This window comes from Enoplosus armatus, chromosome 18 (genome assembly GCF_043641665.1).
Source record: "Enoplosus armatus isolate fEnoArm2 chromosome 18, fEnoArm2.hap1, whole genome shotgun sequence".
Classification (NCBI taxonomy): Eukaryota; Metazoa; Chordata; class Actinopteri; order Centrarchiformes; family Enoplosidae; genus Enoplosus; species Enoplosus armatus.
The window spans coordinates 13260721-13272012 of NC_092197.1; the positions used below are offsets into that span (position 1 = coordinate 13260721).

Consider the following 11292-nt stretch of genomic DNA (forward strand, 5'->3'; position numbering starts at 1 on the left):
AGACAAAAAGGAGACCTCTGCAGGTGTGGTCTGTGTGGAAACTTCTCTCAGTTTTTTATAATGGCAAAATTTTATATTTTCATGGATATTATTGTGCGTGTGGGAGGAAACCCACGCAAACACCCAGAGAACATGCAAACGTTTTTTACAGCAATCAATATCTTATAGCAGCCTAAAGGTCAAGATGATCATCTAAACTCTTTTCATTTTCATTTTTACCTGGTCTACACTCATGCCAGTGATTTCTAAATCCTGATAATCTCCTGCTAAAAACGGTTGCAATCCTTCATTAACAGGTTGGGCTCAGAAATTATTAGGAATAATTGCAGCTAACTGGCGGGTAAAGGCTTAACAAATGGGACCTGTACAAGACTCTTAAGCATGTAGTGATTTTTACCCCTGCATGAACATCTATTTTTCCATGTACAGTATACACTATTCCACATTACTGACGGAAAGAAAAATCGAACCATGTAGCGTCTGTTCTTCAGGAGAACAGAGGGGGTTTGTGAGCGTTTGTGTACATTATGTCTGCAGAAATGTTTTCTCTCTTTCTGAGAGACCCTGTATTTTGAACGGAGAGGAAACAGACTGCTTGTGTACACATGTTACAAAGTGTACACGGTGCACATCTTTGTATATTTTAATGTCTGAAAAGGTGGCCGTGCGAGAAAGGGAGAGGGAGAGCCCAAAACACCAGAAGCAACTACAGCGACACAGTTGTCCGTTGTGTTTGATGCAGGGCCGCAGAGCAGGCCACTTACACTTCTCCTGGCCCTCAAACCTAAATAAATCTGCCTCTAACTTTCTCTGAACATTTAAATATCTGCTTCAATAATTTACAGAAACCTTAAGGACCTTAAAATGTATTTAATAACTAAAGCTTAGAGCTACGAGCAGTACAGCCTTAAAGCCAAGACCAATCATTGCAAAGCAAATATTATCAACTCCAACAATGTCTGAGTAATGGAAACACTATCAGTTGCGGTTGATTTAGAAATTGTTAGGGAAATATCTGAACACTTGTGAGATCAGCAAGAATCAGCATCAAACTGACAGGAGCTGGATAGGACTGTTACTGTTTTGGCATTTTTGAAAACCAAAACATTATGGTCACTGAACAATCTTCAAATCTATGGGGAAACTGCGAGGTAGAGCTTGTCAGTGGGATCTATGTACTGTTGCCTGTTTGCATGGCACTTCTCTCATCTATCACTGAGAAATTTTACATCTTATTTTGACTGGCGTTTAACTCTCCACATTTTTCCAACTATGTCCCTTCCTCTGCCAAGGAGATAGCATCCAAACTGAAGCTAATTTGTCCACAATAATCCCTCTAAGTTTACTCTCATTTGTCTGCAGACAAATTCAGGATGAGAGCTGAGAGATTTAGGGCCGGGACATGATTTAATTCCTTTTTTTTAAATTATAATAGACGTCATGTTTTCATTTTTCTTTATGTTGATGCTTGTCAAAACATTCAGTGAAATGGAAAAACTATCTTGCAATCACTTTTCTGTAATATTGGATGTTATAATGCTGCGTCAAATTGTTGCTACAGCCCACTGGTATCTGGAGATCCTGACTTCAGGAACTTGTGTGTTTGTTTTGCCTGGCCTCGACCCAGCCAAAACCACACAAGCACTGCCGTCTCTGCATCAAACAGGAGAGTAGAAAAGGATTTAATTGCCAGACTTGTTTAGAAAAGGACAGATAAAGAGAGAAATAGAGACGGCCAAAGAGTGGCAGACAGAATATATGATACTGGGAGAGGAAGAAAATGAGAGTAGAAGCAGGCAGGCGGATTGTTGATTTATAGCCACAAGCTGATCAATGAGTTGCACGCCCAGGAGTTTTGTATTTGTAAAATCTCTGCTGATTGGCCAGTGCTGCAGCAGCGGATTCCTTTGACGAGAAATTTTCCTTTTGCAGCCTCCGCCATCATTAATATTTCCATTGTTTTCTCCTTGCAGTCTGCATATTTTCTCTGGCAATAGCGTAGATACGGGGATGTAGAGAGTCCTGCTCTTCTGCAGATTACACCATGATTTTCCGTTCGAACCCGAAGTACAGCATCGCGGCTTAGCAGTGCAAAGATAGAACAAAATGCTGAAATTAGTCTGGAAATAATAAGGTCTTACCCAGTCCAGTTTTTAGAGTTGAGCTCAGAAAATTATTACTGCTTATTAGTACTGCTTGTTTGGACTGTCTCAACCCATTTTTTAAACATATTAATGCAAACTGGACACCAGGAATGCTGAAATGCTAGGGAAAAACATCCTAGGTATTATTTATTAAGATTTTAACAAAAACTCAGCTAATCTGCATCATGAGGACTGTGGGGGTGTGATATGATCACATTTGATTGACAGTGGCCCAGCAACATGAGCAAACAACCCCACAAATGTTGCTAAATCCTGATTGGTGCATGGAAGTACGCTACATCTAGTTTTTTTTTTATATCTAATTCGTCTTCTCTACTCTCTTTTGTCTTCTCTTCACAGCACCATGGTCCAGTCTCCACCTCCCCCGCTGGTTCGCATCATTAATGGTTACATCACAGTGCAGCCACCTGACAGAGTCCATAGCCACTACAACTACCATCACACATCTTCGGCATCAACCACCTCCTCGTCCTCACCATCGCTACTCATCTTCCTCTGCACATGGCTCACAGTGCGGATGTGGACTGTGTTCCTCTAGCAGAGCATTAATTGGGACTCTATGAAAACACTTGGCCTTCTGAGTATAAACTCTCTCATATGGTGGTTTCATGTATCAGCTCATGTGAAGTGAGGTCTGATCTTGCGTCATGATACCAAGAGGTTGCTGCAAAATGAGTGTGGTGACTCTCAGAGACAAAAAAAAAAAGCATGGAGAAAGGATGTGAAATCAGCTCTAGCTGTCAGGTAACAGGACACTCCATGGATGTTAGGTTAGATAAAGTTTGTGTTGTTGGGACTGAATGGTAAATCATGTCAATAGAGCATGCCTCCTACAAACTGAGGCTTTGACAAGCATGTAAGTTCAAATAACGCAAGTTTCTTTCTGGAACATAAAGGTTATTTTACACACACACACACAGCAGGAGCGCATGCAGCAGGAAAGAAAACAGGAAGTGTTATCGGACGTCTCACTGACATTACACAACATGTCCGTTCCCTTATGGACTACAGTGTTACAGTAGACGCTCATCATTCTACATTCAAACCTCTGAGGATATGAGATCTCACTGAACACGAGAACATCGTGGAAACTATTGCTGAATATCAAATACCTTCAATAAGTACAACTGGAACCATATGTCCTGTGTGTGTGTGTGTGTGTGTGTGTCTGTGTGTGTGTGTGTGTGTGTGTGTGTTTGTGTGTGTGTGTGTCTGTGTGAGATGAACAAAGTCTATCAGCTCTTAACCCCCCCGGCCTTGCAAACAGAGGTGTTCCTCTTCAGACCTTAATTTATTCTTCCATTTTAGAAGAATTTGTTTAAAGTTGCGTAAAAGCCGACTGTGTGGGGGGAAATTGTACATATTGTTTCTAAATATTATAGATGTATTTTAGAATTATAAAAAAATGAAAATTATCAAACGTTTTGTTGTTGTTTATATAAATATATAAATAGATATGCAGTATATTTTTGAAAAGAAAATCAGGAACTAACCACCATAGCCCGTGTCATGTGTCTCACGGCATTTTTAAAGGGACACATGTTTGTATTGTACTTTATGTATCAGTGTTATCGCTTTGCTGTATGTGTCTGCTGAAATGATTCATGTTGTGTGTGTGTGTTATTTTTTTGTCACGTAGAGATCATTTGTTTAATTTATTTAACTACTATAGTTTTGCTGTAGGCCATATGAAACATTCCCAATGTTTTTTTTATATATATATTTTTGCAGTCACTATGATGTCCAAATGTGTTATTTCAAATGTTTTCAAGTATGATTTCAAATGCATATGATGGTGATAATAAGTCAGTTTTAAATACATGAAGCTGTCTACACAGATAGACCACACACAGCATAGTGCTTTAGGTCGTTCACATTTCACTTATGGCATGAGATGATTGTAATAGTATTACCATGACAACAATAAAATATTTATCTAGATTCAAATTTGATTTTACTGCTCATGATGGACTACAATGCAAATCAACGAGGACTGCACTTCTGGTTCATTCAAGTTTTGTTTTTGTTTGTGTCTAATGGCAATGCTGTTTACCACAGCATCTTTTTTGATACCACCTGATTCTGCAGTTCCCCTCAGCTCTACTCAGCTTTTTAGCATGTTTTAACTTCACTCTCACTGATCTTATCAATGTAGTTTTCAGACACAGTAGGCAGCTGTTTTCAGCACAAAAAGCTTTGTTAAACCCACTGGTACACTCCTGCCCAGCACCAAACAGCACATAGCAAAGTCAGCAACTAGCTGGTGAACACGGTGGAGCTAAAGAGGCAGATATTCTTCTCAGGAGTTGGTGGAGACCAAAAACAGAACCAAAAAGTGAGAGAATATCTGACACAAAAAACGACTTTGAATGAATGCTACTGTTGCTTTGTGTCTGCTGGATGTGTAAACACGTTCACCATATCAAACTGTGTACGTTTATAATACATCAATGTTGTGTATAAAGCTTGTTATGCTTCCCCTAGTGGCCAGAAAATGTATTGATGCTGCTTTAAACCTTTAGCCAAACTACATGCATTTCCAAACAACATAAAGAACAAGGTCCTCATCCTCAGGCATACTGTAATTGAAAGCAAATTGATAAAAAAAACATGGGTTTATAAAACGTTAAAAGATACTGTATCAATTAAGTAACAGGTTGTTTTAATGTACAAGTGTTTGGACCTTCTACTTGTAGGAAAAAGAATTACTAAGAAACTCATTCTAGTACGTGTATACTGGCACCAGGTATCTCTAAATGCCCATGTTCACATCATGGGAGATGAAATGCACTCATCAGATTCACATGTAATATGTCTTAAGACACATTACTAATAGTTATAAGTCAGTAGTCTGGTATCACAACATAATTACACTGATCATGTGTTCTGGCTGTCCTGAACACACGTGTGGGTGGTATACACACACACACACACACACACACACACACTGCCCTCCTGTCCTGACCCAGGGTTCATGGCATGTTTATGTGAGGTTAATGTGCTGTGATAAGGCTGCTATTAGAAGCTGTTTGATGTGTGCATGTGGTCCGCCACAAACAAGGCGGCTGCCCTGCCAGCTTATGTCGAACCCCTGCAGGAAACAAACAGGAAAGCAGAGCTAGCGGACTCTTTAGATGTGCAGGAAATGAGAGTTAATTGATTTGTTGTATCAACAGGAAAAGAAAGCTAATTGACTTGTTAGTTTGTGCTTTGATTTAGGAGTGACTGTGTGCCAGAGGAGGTCATAGAGGTCTATAACTGAACTGGTGTATAGCTGATGTGCACGAGCAACGTTGACACAGGAAACACAAGATTTATCAGTATAAATGAGGTGTGAGGTATGAGAGGTAAGTGTACTGATGTACTTACCAAGATGTAAATGAGCACTTTGTCTGCTTTGTTTGATTTCTTGCACTGCTGAACAACACTGGTACTTCAAAATCCTGAATACATTTGGTGTTTTTCTATTTTTCTCCTCCACTAAGACATGCATGCAGAGTCCAGTCTATTCCTTCGGTCAAATGGATTCTGGTAAAATTCAAGTAAAATCACTAATTGAGGTCGATGGTGAAAGTTGACGTGAAAAAAGGTAAATTACTTAACGTTATCTATAAATAACTGCTGGAATGCAAAGGCCATCGCAGACTGATCATATTTATATTTCATTTTTAATCTCTCTCTAACAAATGATACCGCTGACATTTTTCCGATGATGCTATGTGTAAATGCACAACCGAACATGTGGCACATCTGTAACTTTCATTGTGTGATTGTGTGCTAGAAAGAAAGTGCGCCCAGAAAAAAAGCAGACTTCATAACTAAAGTCATAACTGTAGCCAATGCTTCCAATGCAAACGGCACAAAAACATTAAACTCACATCATGTTAAAAAGTGGAATGTGACTCTAAACGAGATCTTTCCTCTGCTCCGTGTAACACAAAACCTTCAAAACAACAGACCTTGTAAGTCACTCAGTCATTCTATAAAAGAAAAAACAAACAAAGGTGCAGGTCACCCCTCCAATTGCCTCCCATTGAGTGCTTTTACTGACAGATGTTACAGCTCATTTACCATAAGAAACATTGCATAAAGAACGGCGTGAATACCATAACTCAAACTGAGTACCATAAGAGTTATCTGCGAACAAGAGACACGAAACCAAGATCAGGACACAAGGTTAAACATCAATCAGCAGACAATTAATTTGATTCCAGTTTGAGTGATATTTTACCTCCCCGCGCCTAACTGTGTTCCACATGTAATTTAAGCTTGTAAAGTCTGTTTGTTGACAACAGATGAGTCTAATTCCAGGCTCAAAAACAGGAGTTCAGTGAACATGATAGACATGAATTGGCTGGAGGATAGTATTTCAACCAGAATCACTTGGATCAACATCACCTGTCCATTACATGCGCATGAAAACATGCTCACACACAAATTTGTAATTGAAGTATTATCAATATAAAAGACGTTCAAATCGGTTCCATCACATAACATAGAGCTTTTTCTGCAGTCTGTTACTACACTACACTCTCATCATCCCCTCATTCATCGCAATTTGAAATAAATACGCACTTGACAGACATCTACTTCTTAAAATACAATCAAATAAGAAAATGGGTCTTATAAAAACACACCACACCAGACTGGAGGTGGGGTTGCTGGGTAGGACAAAGTAAACCTATAGGAATTGGAAGCAGATGTCCATACAGACGTCTGTTTCCTGTGGAGTATGAAACTAGGTAAAAATAAAGACATGGCATTGGAAATCAATGTCGTTTATGCCCCCTTAATAATTATGGATAAACTGGAAATGTCTGTTTTTATTGGTGCTTGCCAGTATAGCTAAAGCCCTTATAATGAATATGAGGTCACTTAAGAAAAACTGGAAAAGGACACCTTGTCATGCCTTACTGCTTTTAATGAAAGACAGAACTGGTGGACTGTAGAAGTATTTCTAAGAACAGAAATACATTCAGGACTTCTTCCTGCTATTGATCCAGTCCAGATGAATCAGTAATTCTCACCTTTTTATTGGCAACTACCAGTTTCCCCAAATTATTACTAATCCGTTGAAACGTTCATCCACCCAATTAAGCTTTCGTCCAGCCATGTGTACAGCCAGTCCCTCTGTGCAGTTTGAGCCACGAGGTCAAATCACTTTCCCATTGTTAAAACAAGCCCAGCATGTTATTGTTTATCTGATGTAGCGCTGGTCAATCCCTCACAGTCTTGCACAAATAAGCCCATGTGTGCAGAGTAGGTCACACTGTGGCTATTATTACTGCATCAGTCTAAGAGACATAGACATGTTAACTGAGACCCATGGCAATAAGTGCTCTGTTGACTGAGTCCTCTGTATATTTATGCAGTAAATCTCCTTGGGGTTACGTATAATATGCTATCAGTGCAGGTTAGAGCTTTGACCAATGGGAACTCATGGTCCCTCATCTCTCTTCCTGCTTATACTTTCTTTAGTCTCTCTGAAGACAATTATCGTTTGTCTTAATAGACTATTGACAACAATAACTTATGCAGCTAATGATTATTTTCCTTGTATATTTATATTAGAAGTTACTTTTTTGATTAATCGATTGTTTAAAGAAAAAGAAATTGTGAAACAGTCCATAACAATTCCCAAAGACATCTTTAAATTGCATTGTTTTTGTCTGATCAACCAAAATCAAAAAAATCAAATGTTATTGGACTTGCAATTTGAATGGCTTAAACAATTCATTGATTATCAAAATTGTTGTTTATGATTTTTTCTTTTTATTGACTAATTGCAATACATTTTGAAGTGCTTAGGCCAATATAAATGCATACTACAAATACCGTGTATAGTCAGAGAGAAATCCAAGTCAGATATAGGTATTTAATACTCTGAACTACTCTAAATTTAAACTGATATCATTTCAATAAGGAGCCAATTTTATAGATACTTAAATGTACATATTTCCACACATAGTTCCTCCAGCTTGATCTAGATTATTTTTCTGTCTTATACTGTCGCATCCAGTGTTTGTATAAAAAACCTGCAGGACAGAGGTACATGTGGAGTTTTAGACACCATTCATTATCTTTACATGTGAATGCTACATCACACCTTATGTGCTGCAAACTGAGGTCCCAACACTCCTCCGTGTCTGCTGGGTTTCCCAAACACTCTGTGGATTGAAAAGTTACTCCTCTGTGTGAAACTGCCCTCAACAATACTCAAAACTTAAGGAACCTATTAGTCTCAGAGTTCAAAGCAGTTGCAAGGACAATGGAAGATGCTTATATTGGCAATATTCAGGGCTTTGATTATGTTGATTGCAGAGGTCTGTGCATCTGCTTCTCCTCTGTTGGCTCCATCTGTGCTTTTCCATGAAATCTTGTATTCTGAATGATTATTAGTTATTACCATAGTTAGAAGGTACAACTCCATATTCTAAGGACGAGGACTAGGATTTTAGAATATGAAGGGTTTACTCTAGAGGGTCCATGGACCTCCTCCCACTGAATAATATACTATATATATATACTGTATATATATATATATATATATAAATATATTTCAACTTAAATTGGTAAATACAAAAATCTGATTTTGTAATGGCAGTGATATGAAGAACAGATAGATAAATAACTGAATGGACAAACAGAGAGCTAAGACATAGTCCCACTCAATATGTTTTTGTTGCTGGCAACATGTTGACATTAATCAGAAAGCAACATGACAATGAAATGAAACACCGCCACCTGCTTGTGCTTACTGTAGGCAGGCCGTGCCATGAAGCCTTTCAATGGGAGAATCAATAGAATAAAGAACTCCAATGAAATGAAGTATCTAAAAAGCCATCCTGACTCCATATCTGAGTTGTTTTTGTATACAGTAAACATTCATACATACATACTGTCCTGCGTTATTTTGTTTTCTCTTATTACAGTTTAGTTTCTAATTACCAGCTCTTTTTCACAGAAGACATTTTGACATGTCACAGTCGGAAAAGCACAGGTGTAGATGGTAAAATTAATGGCAGCTCAATTCCATATAGTGTCTTCAGTTTCAGGGTCCTATTGTGCATGCTGGCACTCTGTTCCACAGTAATGGCTTATTGCAACACCTGGATAGAACAGAGCCTTTGTTAATGTTATAGTAACACCTTTGCTTTCCCTGCTATGACAAGACAAAATGCCTGTGATGAAAATTTTTTATTCCTACAAGGAAGTGAGGTTCCAAGGACTCTTCCTAAAGGCTGTGCAAAAGTCCAGCTTGCATTATGACAAGCCAATAAAAATACTTGTATACTGAGGCTTCAGGTATGAACACTGTTGGTGTATCATGCTGTGGTTAGTTTGCGTTTTGTCTCTGTCCATAGAGGAAGAGGCAACGTCGGTGGAATGAGGTGCAACGAGGGCAGGATTTTACTCTTTAAAGAGTGGGTTTTGTTCCCACAGAACAAAAATGCATTGTAATCACGACTAATCCGAATTAGTTGAAATATATGTTTTTCTCTTTGAGATACAGGTCTCAAATGAATGATCAAAGCAGCTGTGTAATCCTTGTCGCTTAAAATAAAAACGTTCAGTTCAGTAGGAATGTTAGAGCAAAACATTGTTTATGTCTCTCTGTGCCTCTCAGGGTTGGTCCGCCTGTGATTGTCAGCTTATAAACAAATGAACCATTTGTGTGTCGGCGCTACACCACAGGGTGTCACTCAGTTACAGCCTGGGTCAATGGATCCCATTCACAGGAACCATTTTTTGGGAGGGTGTTATTGATAGAAGGAAGCCCACACCGGGAGCTCGAACTTGGAGTCATAACACACACACACACACACACACACACACACACACACACACACACTATAACTTACAAGACACAAGCTCATACACTCACACATCATACCACCATTGTACACATGTAATAGGGTAACACACACACGGGTTAGGGTTATGTTATGTTGACGCAGTCCAACTGGACGCACACGGGTTCTGAGTGGGTTTGGTCGATATCCATTTCCACCCTCAATATACTCTCAAACTAAAAGTCACCCCCCTCAGAGGTTCTCAGATTCAGCTTGAGGTATGTGTGCTCGGGGTCAACACAGTCACTGGGAGGGTGAAGCTAAAAGGTCATGATGACTAAAAGGAGTGGAGTTAGCCATAGAGTGCTCAGTCACTCATATTTTAGGATGCAGTTATTAGCAGGTGCAGGCAGTTTTGGCTAAGCTTTGCAGAGTTTGTGTTCTTATTGCTAACACTGGCAGCTATCAGTCTGCTTCTTGTTAAAGAATGATTATACAAAAAGTTTGAAAAAGAAATAATACTTTCTTCCTCTTCCGTGTGAAAAGTTAGATCCATAAGAATTAAAACAAACCCTTACTCGATTCAATACACTTCTGCCGCTACATCCTCAGAAGTTCTAGTATGACCAGTAGCTTATATGGTGGCTAATGTGTCTTTATGAAAGAAAACTGCAAATGATATGTCATATTATTATATGCATAATGATATGTCAAATAAATCAGAAAAAAGACTGACTGATTTCTGTGCTTTTATGTTAATCACTAGGCAATAAAACTGTGAGCAATGCTGCCCTCTGGCTGTGAGCTGCGGTACTGTGTTGCAGTTGATGGACACCTCTCCATCAGCCCTCTCAGCTGATAAAGCTCAACATCCTGAGCCAGGTAGCAGACGAGAGCCTCATGATTCAGCCCATCAGGCAAACCTCATTTCTGAGCTTGTGTTGCATTTTGTTGTGCAGCTTTTGACGGCTGTGGAGCTTCCGGGCAACAGATTTCACTGATCCTGGACCACAGCCAGAGCTCAGATGAGGATTACATCGTGACCAGTGGAGAGAGGAGAGATGGAAGAAAACATAAAATACAAGGGCATTTCTTTTGACCACATGAAAACCAAGACTCTTACGTGTTATGTGAGAATAATGGAAATTGAATAATAAAGTGAAATGGGTCAGTAAATTTGGCTACCTGCAAACTATCACAACGCCATGTTATTATAGTGCTATTTCTACAGTTATCTTGCATTTCTGCAGTTCATTCCCCATTAAAGCTGTCACACAAATGAAGTGGAGTAAATAGTACAATATTTGAGATGAAGTGGAGTAGAAATACAAAGT

General features: G+C 39.0%; 1 protein-coding gene across 1 annotated transcript in view; it reads left to right on the forward strand.

Annotated features, from left to right (window-relative positions):
- trabd2a (TraB domain containing 2A) overlaps nucleotides 1-4112 on the forward strand; it is a 56004-nt gene extending 51892 nt beyond the window's left edge. The window contains exon 7 of the mRNA XM_070924429.1: nucleotides 2505-4112. Coding sequence (XP_070780530.1) covers nucleotides 2505-2703 — 199 coding nt within the window. The 3' untranslated portion in view covers nucleotides 2704-4112. The remainder of the gene's footprint in view (nucleotides 1-2504) is intronic.
- The last annotated feature ends 7180 nt before the right edge of the window (nucleotides 4113-11292 follow it).